The following is a 14,067-nucleotide window of genomic DNA, read 5'->3' on the forward strand; positions in this document are numbered from 1 at the left end:
CCTCAGACTCAAAAACTCATATCAATGTAAAGAGAATTGATGTACAGGCAGAATTCTGCTTACATCCTCAATTCCATGTGCAACACATATATATATACACATTCATGATAAGTCTTCAAAATTTACTGTATTGATTAAGAAGCAGCTAGGAAGCAGTTGAGAAGCAGTCTACCTGGCATCTACCTATCTAGTCCATGTCATGCTGAAAGAGATGGAAGTACTCACAGCTCTCCATGTCCTTACAGCAATTATTACGATTACCACAAGCGGAACAGGGGATCTTATGGCCCATGAGGACCACCTGCTTTCGCATGTCTGTCACATGCACCTAAATACTCAGTAAGCAGTTGCCAGGCAGCTGAGAAGCAGTTGGGGAGCACTTACACCCCCGTTCTTCTTCATTGGCAAAGGAGGTCTCTCCGATGCTTCCTCTCCACCCGTCCCTTCCTTATCACCTTCCTCCTCATCCTCATGTTCCTCGTCCTCATGACCCCCGTCCTCTGCCTCAGACCTAGATCCAATGGCACTGGGCACCTCAGCCTCAGCCCCCAACATCAAGCCTTTGTACCACTCTGAAGGTCATAATCAGTTCAAAGCCGCTTGGCAAGCGCTGAGGAATCACTTACTGACAGCAGCATCGACCACCTTCTGAGCAATCCGACCGCCCTTCTGGCCCTCCTGCAGATGAATGCCCTCATGGCTCTTGATGTGCAAAACTAAATTGTTCGTGGCACTATAATGGTGCTAAGTAGTTGACAAGCAGTTAGCAAGCGACCACCAAGCATCTAGCTAAGAAAATCTCACCTGGGCACGCGAACAATCCTCCACCCGACAAAAGACTTCGCTGTAGTAGATCTTGATGGTTCCGTCTGAGCGGTTACAAAATAGTTAGGAAGCAGTTAAATTGAAATTGATTTTCAGAAGACTTACCAGGTCGTACGCAGGAAGTTCAAGGCTGCCATTGACAACCTTCTGCAAGTATCCTTTATACCATTTCTAAAAGAACTATTTAGAGCTCTGTATCACAGTCTACTAGCTGCAAAACTGATAAAAAAGACTTACATTACTGCTCAGTAAAGCCATAATCGTCAAGGGATTGATGGTTAGTTGGTAATTGATTGGAAAAAGGTCATGCGAGGTGAAAAATATTACAAGGAGGTAAATTATTCAATGTGGGTCACATGATGCTAATAAATTACATAATCATCTTTTCCACTCGCGCGACCCGAAAAAGGACCCCGACCGACCTGTAACCACGAATCGCAGGTCTACTTCGAAGATCTTCTGCTTTGTCAGCAATGATACCCGATATGGAAGTCGTGCTGCGATCTCGCCTCTTCGCAATACTTGTTTTGCGACTAATACATAAACAAAGGAATTGTGACATTACGCATTGCAGTGAATATATTCGAATTTTCCGCTCAATTGCATTTATAAAAGTGTTTTCTTCTAGATTATCTCTCGCATATCCAGCGCGTGTGGCCTGCCTTAGTTCTTCATCGCGTCATACGAATCAAGTATACCTACAAACTACTCCTCCCACTGACTAGAAGACAGAACGAGATATCACAATGTCCCCACGAAAAGCACACCCAGAATTCGACTCTGACTCCGACCAATCCCTGACAACTTCCCGCCCCTCCGATAATCAGTTAGACAAAGCGCTACGTGATGTCGTCGCTGATACCTTCAAGTCAGGTAAGACGGATGAATTGACGGTAAAGCGGATGCGACTTGCGGCGGAGAAGGCGTTGGGGATCGAGGAAGGGTTCTTTAGGAGTGACAATGTGTGGAAGGTGAAAAGTGATCAGATTATAAAGGAAGAAGTGGTGAGTCCTTGTTTACGGAGATAATCTATGGATGGAGAAGTGTGCCATTAGTCCTACGGCTAACGCGATTCGGGTCATAGACAGCACTCGATCGAGATTCACAGGAACCGGAAGAGCCAGAAGGAAAACAGAAAGCAAGAATCAAGGAAGAATCTCCTGCAACTGCGCCGAAGCCTGCAAAGCCGAAAGCACAACCAAAGAAGAACACCCCAGCCCCACGAAAACGTCAGCAAATGGCTACTCCACAACCCAAAGATGACGGTGACGATGTCTCAGATTACAAGGAAGACCAAATGGAAGAGGTGAAGAAGCCGGCAAGGAAGAGAAAGGCGACACCGCAGAAAACCCAACCAAAACCGACTCCCTCGAAGGACATAATGGAAGACAATTCTGATTCCGAAGAAGAACAGGACTTTCAGCCTCCGAAAGACGAAGAGGAGAAGCAAGACACCTCGGAAAGTGAAATGTCTATCGTGCTCGATGAGGAACCTGAGCCTAGTCGGAAACGACAAAAGAGCTCTGAAGTATCCAAGCGGAAGAAACCCACAACGACAAAGAAGGCCGCACCCAAGGCGGCACCCAAAGCAAAGGACGTGGGTCAGGACCCCGACCAGGTAGAGATCAAGCGCTTGCAAGGCTGGCTCATCAAGTGCGGTATTCGCAAGTTCTGGTCAAAAGAGCTGGCACCTTACGACACATCGAAGGCAAAGATCAGACATCTGAAGGAGATGCTGGCGGACGCGGGAATGAAGGGGCGATACTCTCTAGAAAAGGCTAAACAGATCCACGAGGAGCGGGAACTCAAAGCGGATCTCGAGATGGTCCAAGAGGGTGCGAAACAATGGGGCACGGGCAGTCAAGAGGCGGAGGAAACAAGTGATAGCGGACCACGGCGACGGAGACTGAACCGAGGACGCCAAAGCCTTGCCTTTTTGGAGGACGAAGATGGCGAGGAAACCGATTAACGAGAGACGTGCATTCGTACCTGCAGTGCAGGAGTTTCATCGCCTGCCTGGCGCGGCTGTAATAATCCATATCGAGCAGTCTGAAGCGTAAATGACATAATTCTGTACATCATCCACACCGTTATTTGCCCGATTTGGCTCCGCTAATACGCTGTGCTGTCAGGCTGAAGACGGCGACGGAAGAAATGAAAAGGACCAAATTATAGAACTGCCCCAACGTTAGCATCTTCGATAGTAGTGCCATCTAGAATTTGCTCTTACAGCAGTCCGCGAATATTCGTTCTCTTCGGCCTCGGAGCGGGCCTCGACGAACAGCCGACGTAGATTAGGCAGGTTGGCCTGTTAGTCAGTAACTGCGATTGCAGCAGTATCTAAACAACTTACCATTGTGTTGTTATCTGTCAAGTGTGAAGTAGCTGTCAGGGGCAGTTGGGGTTGAGGTAAAGTTGGGCTGCGTCTAATTTTAACCAGACGGAGCAGAGCCGCGTTTCCTCTCAGTGGACAACTTTATCTTAGACCCTTTTCCTCCCATTCCTCTTCCCCAGCCTCTACAACAACTCCCCACAAACAACACTTTTGCCGTTGATTCTATTTTACGAATTAAACCCCGACACCATTCAAGGGGATATCTAATCAGTCCTTGTCCGATATCCCCGTGTCGCGCGCAACGTGGTCCCTGAAGCTCCCTCGCCGCTCATTCCCCGCAGCCCGCGCAGACGACACCGTTACAGCATCCGGGCCTCGACCACTGCCTAATTCGCTACGAAAGCGCGACGGAGTCGTCGCTGAAGTTTTCTGGTGGCCACGATGGCGATGAACAGGATCCGGGGGGCTTTTGCCGTGCCTCGGAAAGGAGAAACGTTTGAATTACGAGCTGGTCTTGTGTACGGAGTCTTGCGTATCCCTGGTCCATGGGTATAGTGATGCTGACGGGTGATACAGATCCCAGTATGCGTATGAACGGTATGTAGCTATAGGTTTCTTCGTTTGAGCTTTGGGCTTTGGAAATAATGGCGACTGACCGAATTCGCAGAAAGGAAGCGATTCAGAAGACCATCATGGCCATGACTCTCGGGAAAGATGTTTCGGCTCTTTTCCCTGACGTTTTGAAGAACATTGCCACGAATGATCTCGAGCAGAAAAAGCTTGTTTATTTGTACCTTATGTGAGTGTCGTCCGTTTAGGCTTCCTTTTCGTTGGCCAGTTGCTAACGACTCTGAACACCGTAGGAACTATGCAAAATCTCATCCGGACCTCTGTATTCTGGCCGTGAACACTTTCGTCCAAGATTCCGAAGACCCAAACCCACTTATCAGAGCCTTAGCGATTCGGACAATGGGATGCATTAGGGTGGATAAGATGGTCGACTACATGGAGGAACCGCTACGGAAGACGCTCCGAGACGAGTCGCCGTACGTGCGCAAGACCGCGGCCATTTGTGTGGCAAAGCTATTCGATCTTAATGCCTCGATGTGCCTGGAGAACGGCTTCCTCGAGATGCTGCAGGAAATGATCGGTGACCCTAATCCGATGGTGGTCGCAAACTCGGTTACAGCACTCTCGGAGATATACCACGCTGCACCAGAGACCAAGGCCCTTCAAGTTACGTCGAACACGTTACGGAAGTTGCTGATGGCACTCAATGAATGTACCGAATGGGGACGAGTCACTATTCTCACTACTTTGTCCGAATACAAGGCCGCTGAGGTGGCGGACTCGGAGCATATCTGTGAACGCGTTGCACCACAGTTCCAGCACGCTAACCCAAGTGTAGTACTGGCTGCTGTTAAGGTCGTGTTCTTGCACATGAGGAATGTTAACCACGAACTGTCTAAGAACTACCTAAAGAAGATGGCGCCTCCGTTGGGTATGTATTCATTCCAATCCATGGGACGCTGTTGTGCTGACATTCGATTTAGTGACACTGGTGTCATCTGCACCCGAGGTGCAATATGTTGCCTTGAGAAACATTGACCTCCTGCTTCAGAAACAGCCCGATATTCTCCAGAAGGAGCTTCGTGTTTTCTTCTGCAAATACAACGACCCTCCATACGTCAAGTTCCAAAAGCTCGAGATTATGGTTCGCATAGCTAATGACCGCAACGTCGACCAACTTCTGGCGGAACTCAGGGAGTATGCCCTGGAAGTTGATATGGATTTCGTCCGGCGCGCCGTCAAGGCCATTGGCCAGGTTGCTATCAAGATCGAGAGTGCCAGCGAGAAATGCGTCAACACGCTGTTGGATCTTATCAATACCAAGGTGAATTATGTTGTGCAGGAGGCTATTGTGGTCATTAAGGACATTTTCCGGAAATACCCTGGATACGAAGGCATCATTCCTACACTCTGCAAATGCATTGACGAATTAGATGAACCAAATGCTCGAGCTGCACTCATCTGGATTGTTGGTGAATACGCGGAGAAGATTAGCAATGCGGGTGATATCCTGGGCGGATTTGTGGATGGATTCAATGAAGAATTCTCACAGGTTTGTCACCTGCATCATACAAAAACTATGTCAAAAGCTAATGTGTCATCAGACCCAATTGCAAATCTTGACCTCGGTTGTCAAGCTCTTCCTGAAGCGGCCCGACAAGGCCCAAGGACTCGTGCAGCGGGTTCTCCAAGCCGCCACGGCAGAGAACGACAACCCTGATGTTCGTGATCGTGCGTATGTGTACTGGCGTCTTCTGTCCAACACTACCGACTCTGGCGCCCCCAAGAATATTGTCCTTTCTGAGAAGCCCCCGATCTCGACTACCGTCCAATCGTTACCTCCCACCCTTCTCGAGCAACTCCTCAACGAACTTTCCACGCTGGCATCTGTCTACCACAAGCCACCAGAGCAATTCGTTGGCCAAGGCAGATTTGGTGCCGATGCTGTCCAGCGTGCTGCCATTGAGTATGTTTTTGCTTTCTTACTATACGTGCGATCACAGCTATTGACATATATCAGGGAACAAATCCAAAACGCACGCGAAAATCCCTTGGCAGCAGCCGCAGCCGCAGCAGCAGTCACAGGTACTACGCCCCCGCCGCAAGCCCAAAACAATGTCGAAAACCTACTCGATATCGACTTCGACGGCGGGGCGCCCGCATCTGCACAGAAGGAGCCAGAGAACGGCTTGTCTGGCCTCGAAGGGTTATCCGGCACGCCCGTTCGGGCTCAGTCGCCAGCAACCCCTGCTGCCGCTCCCAGCAACAACCTGGACGATCTCCTTGGGGTGTTTGGAGACGGGGGAGCTCCCGCATCATCGAAAAGTGCGGGTCCATCAACTGCGGCGCCTAGTGGAGGTGCCGGTGCAGACTTATTGAACGGACTCGATGGACTTGATATTGGTGGCAACTCTACGACTTCGCCGCCACCGGCGACATCAGGGGGCCAGCAGAAGAAGACCAACGAGGATATCTTGTCGCTTTTTTAGGAGTAGCATAAAAGGAGTGGCTTTTCTGGGGAGCGCGTTTGGCTGAAGTGAACTAACTCGATGGGAGGCATACATGGATAGCGATCAATGCCGGCATTTGATAGAGGACTTTATTTTCCTTTTTACTTTTGATTTCTATTATACTATTACCGCCTTTACCCTTATTATGTTTATTGATACTTGAAGAGACTCTGTTTTACCATAGCCTCCTATGCCTTAGCCACCCGCACCCTTTCTCTCTGTACATCTTTTAGCAATTTAGTTGGTCACATAGAAGCAATATTTTCAGTCTTTATGGGTTCAATATAGATCAGTTCCTCTTGGCCGTTGACAGTCGTCCCCCCAAGGTCCCTGCCAAGCTCCTCGTGTCTATTAATGGCGGTTTCTAGTGGCGTTCTAGAAGCTTAGATCTCTGCAGATGCTGTCATACGTGAGATCGAGATCTGATATGATAACTCTCTTATGCTTATTTTGACATGGCATTTCTTTGCATCTCTTAATTGGATTCTGTTATCTGCGCTTTATATCTTCAATGTGGGGATAACTCAAGTCTCTATATGTGTATGCACACAGCATAATTATGCTCACATAGGAAAAGAGAAAAACATGATCAAAACATGCAATACCTACTACCGTCTACTACACTATCATACTGCTTTGTCTCTACAAGTCCCCCGAGACCACATCCACATAAATTATGAATTGGTAAGCAACCCCAACTTCGGACTTAGGACTTAAGTTAATCATCTCCAATTCTTTTCGGTTCCAAACAGTGGAACCCGCAACGACCGAGAGCAAAATTGTACCAATTGACGCCCAACGGCCAGCACCAGTGAGCATGAGAAGAGAAAAGGGGTCCCGAATTAGCGGCGCGCCGGTGCCGGTGCTGCGATTATAAATCCAACGGCCATGTCCCGGTCTGATAAACATTTAAGCTTAGCATTGCATTTCCACTCCTGTTTTGTTTTGCGGTTTCTCCTTACAAATCGTTGACAACGGCAATTGACAGCAATAATGGCGCAGAAAGACTACAAGTTCGAAGGATGGATGGGTCTCGACAAGGACTCTGTTGACGGGAAAATGGTCTGGCAGGAGTTTGAGCCCAAGCCTTGGGAGGAGACCGATGTTGATATCAAGGTTGAGTGCTGTGGTATTTGCGGTACGGACCTGCACACTTTGCGGTCTGGATGGGTAAGTCTCTTTCTTTTTTTATTCAAAAGGTATGCTAATTGTATAGAAACCCACCATGTACCCCTGCTGCGTCGGCCACGAAATTGTCGGCATTGCCGCACGCGTAGGCTCCTCCGTCACCAACGGCATCAAAGTAGGCGACCGTGTCGGCGTCGGCGCGCAAAGTGAATCCTGCCTAGGCCGTCTAGGTGACTGCCCCGACTGCGCCATGGGCCTGGAACAATACTGCACCCACAAGTTCGTCGGTACCTACAACAGCACTTTTATCAACGGTGGCAAGTCCTACGGCGGCTATGCGTTGTACAACCGTGTGCCTGCGCACTTTGCCGTCAAGATTCCTGACAGCATCCCACCGTCTCATGCCGCACCCATGATGTGTGGCGGTGTTACTGTGTACAGCCCGTTGAAGCATGGTGGTTGTGGACCAGGTAAGAGGGTTGGTATTATTGGTGTTGGGGGGCTGGGACACTTCGGGCTGCTTTTTGCGAAGGCTATGGGTGCGGATCAGGTTGTTGCTATTTCGAGGAAGACTGATAAAGCGGATGATTCATTGAAGATGGGTGCGGATGTTTATATTGGAACTGATGATGAACCGGACTGGGCGACTAAATATGCTCGTTCGTTGGACTTGATTGTTTGTACTGTTTCTTCTTCGAAGGTGAGCAGGCCCTCTTCACATTCAACCTAAATTGAAGCTGATGGGTTAGATGCCCCTGAACGACTATATCGGCCTCCTCCGAACCGACGGTAGCCTAGTCCAGGTCGGTCTCCCTGACGATGGCGTGCTGAACGCCCCTATCCCCAGACTTATGCGTCGTCTGACCGTTGGTGCTTCTCTGATTGGAAGCCCTGGTGAGATTAGGGAGATGCTGGAGCTTGTCGCTGAGAAGAACGTCAAGCCCTGGATTGAAGAGATTCCGATGAAGGATGCTAACCGGGGCTTGGTGGATATGGAGGCTGGCAAGGCTCGTTATCGTTATGTACTGGTTAACGAGCAGTAAGGGGATGTCCCCTTTACTGTACTGTACTGTACTGTACTATAAAGTTGTAAATAGTCATAATAGAGAATATATGTGTATGGATGAAGAGGGGCCAGCGTTCCTGAACGTATGTGTCTTTCATGGCATTGGGGGTCACCATTCGTCATCATTATCCAGAGGCATTTCCTTTAACCCCACATAATCCTCCCATGTAACCCCGCCAAATACAGTTCTCTCTCATCCGACGCCGTCATTTCTGCAGCCACTGGATTATGAGACTTCAATGTGCCTCCCTCCATGCCAGGAGCTTTTTCATCTAACGAAGCATCTGGCTTCTGGTACTCAGCTGTATCAGGCATTAAGTTGAAGGCACGGACCTGGCTGTCTTTCAAGGCTTCCTAGTTATGAAGATCTGCCCGCGACTGGTAGCACTCGCTACAGAGGCCATAGCCGGGGCAGGCGCTGCAGGTATGCAATTTCCCAACGATACACTAACGTACGAGATGGTAAACAAGGATTAGCAACGATGAATTGGCGATTTCGCAGAAAGGGAACACCAGACAATATACATTAGGCAAAGATTGCATATCCCGTGGTGTACCATGTACTTTCGTAAATGCTTAAATATAGGTTCTGGAACCAACTCGGACTCGCGATCTAAGTACTCTCGGAGGAGAGGAATGCTCTCATTTCCAGCATCGCTTCGCTGGGCCAGGTCTAACAGCACTAGTGTTCTTCGCCTCGATGACACTCCGTCGTAGGGCTCGGCTCATGCTGCGATAATATGCGGACGGTTTTGACATGGTCCTTGCGCTCAGAACGTATTGGATAACAAATGCCACTTTCAAGAGGACAGACAGCCCCGCAAAGTGACGTTCATCCATCGATGTCGACCTGTACCACGGCCTGGTTCCAATTGGACTGTTATTGCCATTGAGACAAGATATGCTCGACAGTGCGGGAATTGCCAAATTGGGTTGCCCAGGGAGACGGTTCTTTTTGTGAATATCAGTTACCATCATGTCATTCCGATGTGGTAGAAGGATAATCTGGAAATTGGTAATCCCACTCGCGACGGCCAAATGAATGGGAAGCCTTCCTCAGATGGGATCGGCAGAGTAAGGAGCCCGTCTCCATCGATGAGGAATTTGGTGGTTTTTGTTTTTGCGCCTTAACAGTGGGTCGCCAGGGTATTGTAGAATGTTGATGGGACGGTCATCCGAACATTAGCTCCCGATAGGACGAGAGTTCGAACCACCTCGTCGATTACATCGCCACATTTGATCTCATTTGGCCGTAATGCAGGAATAAGCGGGATAAAGTACATATCACATGGAGAGATGAGACTACAGTCACCACCGCGAGCTAACAGAGCTGTCACGCCGTCCAGTTACTTTCAACGGGCAGCCAAATGGAGGGAGCTCTGAAATAAGCAGACCAGTGGTTTACTTCGATTTCAGTTTGCGCGAGTAATAAACCACAAAGCCCTCCCATCTCATGCAATGGGGTTATGGAGTACCGTTTCCCCACGGTTATTTAGGAGGTTGATATCAATGCCGGCGTTCACCAACAGGGTCGGAGACAATTTTGCGAGATTTGTTGCGAGGAAAAGAGGGGTAATATTTTCCAAGTTCCTCTAGTTCAAATCTAACCGCTTTGCAAATTCAAGGAGAAGTTGCATAACATGGGGAGGTTTGTAGACGGCCAAATGGAGCGGCCTGCTACCGATGCCCGTAATAGTGTCGGCTATGTTTGCACCACCACCAATCAGGACTCGTAAAATGGTGTCGTTGTGTCCACAGTCAACTGTGGCACAAATAGGAGTCCATTCATAGCTGTCAAAGATTTCTGGGTCAGTGCCAATCTTGATCAGGCTTTGAATGACTTTTGCGCTACCCGGCATAGCAGCAATGAAGATTGGTGATTGGCCCTGCTGGCTGGGGATGTTAGGACCAGCGCCAGCATTAAAGAATAGACGTGGAATTTCTGGGTAATTTATTGCAGCAGTCAGTGGCATTTCCAGCTTGCGGTCAGCCAGATCCAGAACAGGGTTATAGCGAAGAAGCTCCTTAGCAATCTCAATATTTCCCGCCTTAATTGCATATTACAAAACACTTTGGCCGTCATTATCCAGAGTGTTGAAGTTGGCACAACGTTCTAGAAGCCATTCGACCAAGCGCAAATGATTCTTTTCACACACTCGCAAAAGTGCCTTTTTGCCATCACTCGCTCGGGGGTAGCCCCCGGGGGGGGGGGGGGAGAGGCGGTGGTGATTGAGCCCAATAGGGCGGCGATGATGAACCATACCCCTACAGAAAGCCAGAAACTCACCAACACCACCCGGTGAGTCCACGAGTTGAAAAGGTAGTGGTGGAGAGATTGACCAGAGTATAACGGGTAATCAGAGCATTTTTCGCAAATATCTGCAGGCACATGCGGGCCATTTTCCGTGGCATTTCTTGCTAAATAGAAACCAGACATGATGCGATTTGACGCTGCGAGCACGTTGGAGACGTTATATTGAAGTGTTTCTAATCTGCCTGGGTCCTCCGTGTTCATAGATGAACAATAGTCGGGCAAACTAGGCGCCGGTTTGTTATAAGCAGGAAGCACAGTTCCGTAAACATCGCGCATGACTGGCTCCTTATGGAGCATATAAGACGCATCTTGTCCACGTAATCCACCGCCTTGATCTCTCAAGAAGATGCCAAGATGCATTCGGGACTATCAGCCCTGGCTGATATACAACGCATTTTCAGTAGTCGGATGGAAAATTTGGCTGAATATGAGCAGCCAAGGCCCCTTGCCGAGGCCTTTTCCTATATGCAAGTTCTGCTGTAGTATGAATTGTAAAATGTCATAATAGAGCATGCATCTGTATCGGTAGTCGTAGATGAAGAGAATAAACGGTTCCTGCACGTGATCAGATCCCCCGCTGTCGGAGGGGCTAAGCCCGATACGGCAAGGGACTTTTCCTTGCGGCGAGAAATGAATCAACTTCTACTCCTCTCCTCGCTGGATATTCTCTTGTTTTATCTCTTTAAAAAGACAACCAGACCAGACTGGAATTAGACCGGAGCAAAGACACGACTTTGTTCCACATTGCTGCTGCTGAATAGCAGAGCTTGAGCCGAGTTAGAATTCCTTTTCCACCCCACTACTCGCCATCGCTATGTCGCATACCCTCTCGCAGAAATATCTTAGTACACGGGGTGCTTCCTCCGGTGTATGTTTCCCCTGTCTACCTACAATATCTAGATGCGATGCTAATAAGTGCCTGGGCATCTAGCTTTCTTTCGAAGATGTCGTTCTCAAAGGATTGGCCTCGGACGGTGGCCTCTTCATCCCTGAGCACATCCCTGCCCTCCCTGCCAACTGGGAAGCCGAATGGCGGAATCTGAGTTTCGAAGAGCTTGCCTTCCAGATAATGTCTCTCTACGTCTCGGAGTCGGAAATCCCTGCGAACGACCTCAAGGACATCATCAACCGCTCGTACTCGACCTTCCGCCACCCTGAACGGACTCCCTTGGTTGAATTGGACAGCAAGAAGAACCTCCACCTGCTCGAACTATTCCAAGGTCCTACCTCCAGTTTCAAGGATGTAGCCCTTCAGACACTCGGAAACCTGTTTGAATACTTCTTGGTGCGGAAGAACCAAGGCAAGGAGGGCAAGGAGAGGCACCACTTGACTGTTATTGGTGCTACCAGTGGAGATACAGGGTCTGCGGCCATCTACGGTCTTCGGGGAAAGAAGGATGTGTCTATTTTCATCCTGTTTCCCGATGGACGGGTTTCACCTATCCAGGAAGCTCAGATGACCACTGTCCTGGATGCCAATGTCCACAACCTCACTGTTCAGGGTTCTTTCGACGACTGCCAGGACATTGTCAAGGCCTTGTTTGCGGACCCTGAGCTGAATTCCACACACAACCTGGCTGCCGTCAACTCCATCAACTGGGCTCGTATCCTGGCCCAGATGACCTACTACTTCTACTCCTACTTCTCGTTAACCAAGACCCCCGGTTACAACAAGGACTCGAAGATGCGCTTTGTTGTTCCATCTGGAAACTTTGGCGACATCATGGCTGGATGGTTCGCCAAGCGCATGGGTCTCCCTGCTGAGAGACTGGTGATTGCCACCAATGAAAACGACATCTTGGACCGTTTCTTCCGCAGTGGCGGCCACTACACCAAGGACACAGGATCCGGCGTCAAGGAAACCCACAGCCCTGCTATGGACATCCTCGTCAGCAGCAATTTCGAGCGTCTCCTCTGGTTCCTTGCCTTCGAAACCGACTCCGCAACCTCCGAGGACGAACGCCGCAAGAATGCCTGCCAGAGTGTCAGCAACTGGCTCAACCAGCTCAAGTCCCAGGGCGGCTTCAGCGTTCCCACTGCTATCCTTGAAGGCGCCAAGGCCGACTTTGAAAGCGAGCGCGTCAGCAACGATGAAACCATCACGCAGATCCGCTCTACCTACACCTCCTCCTTCCCCACCAATGCCACCCCCGGCAGCGCCAAGAGCTCCAAGACCGGTGGCTACATCCTGGACCCTCACTCCGCTGTCGGTGTCGCGGCGTCCCTGCGTTCTGGCGAGCGCAACCCGGCGATCAGCCACATCTCACTTTCCACCGCCCACCCAGCCAAGTTTGTCAGCTCTGTTGACCTTGCGCTGCGTGACCTGGATGGCTACAACTTCGAGGAGGTACTTCCGGAGGAGCTTGTTGGAATCGAGCAGCGGGAGACCAGGTCTACCCCTGTTCCTGCTGGTTCTGGTTGGCAGGGCGTGCGGGAGCTTGTGAAGGCAGAGGTTGAGCAGGAGTTGCAGGGATTGCGGTAGTTAATTTTCTTTTTATTATGTTTAGACGATTTGGGATCTCGTGCACGCAATCTTTTATATATCCTACATTTCGTTTACTTAACGAGCGAAAGCATAAGATGTGATGAGATGAATGCATTATAGAATGAACGATCTTGTGCCACATCAGCATTTTACACTAATATTCAAGGCATAGCACCTTGCACGTGCACGGTTCCCGAGCACGATGGGCATCTGCTTGTCATAGTGGTCTTCTTGTTTCAATGGCAGAAGTTCGGGACTCAGGCAGTTGCACTATCATGTGTGCATTGTAAGTTTTGCAGATATTCGCTACTTCAAATCACGATGACTTTGATGAATCCTTTCGGATGTGATGCGACATAACCATAACTCCATTCTTTTTATTACTAAACTCTAAAAACAATCCAGTTGAGCCCCGGTATTAAACATTAATGTAATTCTAACAGAAAGAAGAGAAATCAAAACAAAATAATCCTTTTCATATACTCTCGCAACACCATAACACAATTTCTTGCGGATTTTCACAAGGCCGGCTTCAGAGGACTCACAAAACCAGCTTAGAAGAAAGCCATAAGTCCAACAAGACCAACCAGAACACCAACAGCAGGCTGGGTCTTACCAGCAGCACCCGTATAGGCAGGGTTCTCGGGAGAAACACCACTGGGCTGCTCGGACTCGGAACCAGCACCGTTGCCGCCGGGGGAGACGGGGGATTCGCCGGAGGGCTCGGAGCTGGAGGGTTCGGGCTGAGAGGGTTTGCCGGAGTGGGCTGGAGAGCTTCCAGAGGGGGAGCTGCCTGAGGGAGAGCTGCCAGAGGGAGAGCTGCCATGGGGAATG

At 49.6% G+C, this 14,067-nt stretch overlaps 8 protein-coding genes across 8 annotated transcripts; 4 read left to right on the forward strand and 4 right to left on the reverse strand.

Moving 5' to 3' along the window:
• Positions 1–187: 187 nt before the first annotated feature.
• Positions 188–870, reverse strand: EURHEDRAFT_463622 (uncharacterized protein; the record flags this gene model as incomplete). Its single annotated transcript, XM_040784893.1, has 5 exons — positions 188–328; positions 385–425; positions 492–572; positions 627–744; positions 805–870. Coding segments are annotated over 5 exons (447 nt in total), but the record flags the coding sequence as incomplete, so codon positions are not given.
• Positions 871–1,363: 493 nt separating this feature from the next.
• EURHEDRAFT_415951 (putative transcriptional regulator) lies at positions 1,364–3,078 on the forward strand. Its single transcript, XM_040782825.1, has 3 exons — positions 1,364–1,829; positions 1,910–3,002; positions 3,056–3,078. Exons 1-2 carry the CDS (start codon positions 1,572–1,574, stop codon positions 2,792–2,794), a joined length of 1,143 nt encoding a protein of 380 aa, XP_040635641.1. The 5' UTR covers positions 1,364–1,571; the 3' UTR covers positions 2,795–3,002; positions 3,056–3,078.
• On the reverse strand, positions 2,916–3,326 carry EURHEDRAFT_380616 (DUF5310 domain-containing protein; the record flags this gene model as incomplete). The annotated part of the gene is made up of 4 exons (XM_040779315.1): positions 2,916–3,002; positions 3,056–3,133; positions 3,179–3,192; positions 3,263–3,326. 4 exons carry the CDS (start codon positions 3,324–3,326, stop codon positions 2,916–2,918), a joined length of 243 nt encoding a protein of 80 aa, XP_040635642.1.
• A 275-nt stretch (positions 3,327–3,601) lies between these two features.
• On the forward strand, positions 3,602–6,219 carry EURHEDRAFT_463640 (putative AP-1 adaptor complex subunit beta; the record flags this gene model as incomplete). The annotated part of the gene is made up of 7 exons (XM_040784895.1): positions 3,602–3,678; positions 3,737–3,757; positions 3,828–3,959; positions 4,024–4,661; positions 4,714–5,282; positions 5,335–5,696; positions 5,751–6,219. 7 exons carry the CDS (start codon positions 3,602–3,604, stop codon positions 6,217–6,219), a joined length of 2,268 nt encoding a protein of 755 aa, XP_040635643.1.
• Positions 6,220–7,046: 827 nt separating this feature from the next.
• EURHEDRAFT_415955 (NAD(P)-dependent alcohol dehydrogenase) lies at positions 7,047–8,559 on the forward strand. Its single transcript, XM_040782826.1, has 3 exons — positions 7,047–7,410; positions 7,457–8,068; positions 8,118–8,559. The coding sequence occupies exons 1-3, from the start codon at positions 7,234–7,236 to the stop codon at positions 8,409–8,411; spliced, it is 1,083 nt and encodes a 360-aa protein (XP_040635644.1). The 5' UTR covers positions 7,047–7,233; the 3' UTR covers positions 8,412–8,559.
• Positions 8,560–10,026: 1,467 nt separating this feature from the next.
• Positions 10,027–10,407, reverse strand: EURHEDRAFT_380619 (ankyrin repeat domain-containing protein; the record flags this gene model as incomplete). Its single annotated transcript, XM_040779316.1, has 1 exon — positions 10,027–10,407. The coding sequence occupies one exon, from the start codon at positions 10,405–10,407 to the stop codon at positions 10,027–10,029; it is 381 nt and encodes a 126-aa protein (XP_040635645.1).
• A 974-nt stretch (positions 10,408–11,381) lies between these two features.
• EURHEDRAFT_507590 (threonine synthase THR4) lies at positions 11,382–13,639 on the forward strand. Its single transcript, XM_040785871.1, has 2 exons — positions 11,382–11,616; positions 11,680–13,639. Exons 1-2 carry the CDS (start codon positions 11,563–11,565, stop codon positions 13,228–13,230), a joined length of 1,605 nt encoding a protein of 534 aa, XP_040635646.1. The 5' UTR covers positions 11,382–11,562; the 3' UTR covers positions 13,231–13,639.
• A 148-nt stretch (positions 13,640–13,787) lies between these two features.
• Positions 13,788–14,067, reverse strand: EURHEDRAFT_389160 (uncharacterized protein; the record flags this gene model as incomplete). The annotated part of the gene is made up of 1 exon (XM_040779772.1): positions 13,788–14,067. A coding segment is annotated over exon 1 (270 nt), but the record flags the coding sequence as incomplete, so codon positions are not given.

Source organism: Aspergillus ruber, assembly GCF_000600275.1.
Source record: "Aspergillus ruber CBS 135680 unplaced genomic scaffold scaffold00030, whole genome shotgun sequence".
NCBI classification, from domain to species: Eukaryota; Fungi; Ascomycota; class Eurotiomycetes; order Eurotiales; family Aspergillaceae; genus Aspergillus; species Aspergillus ruber.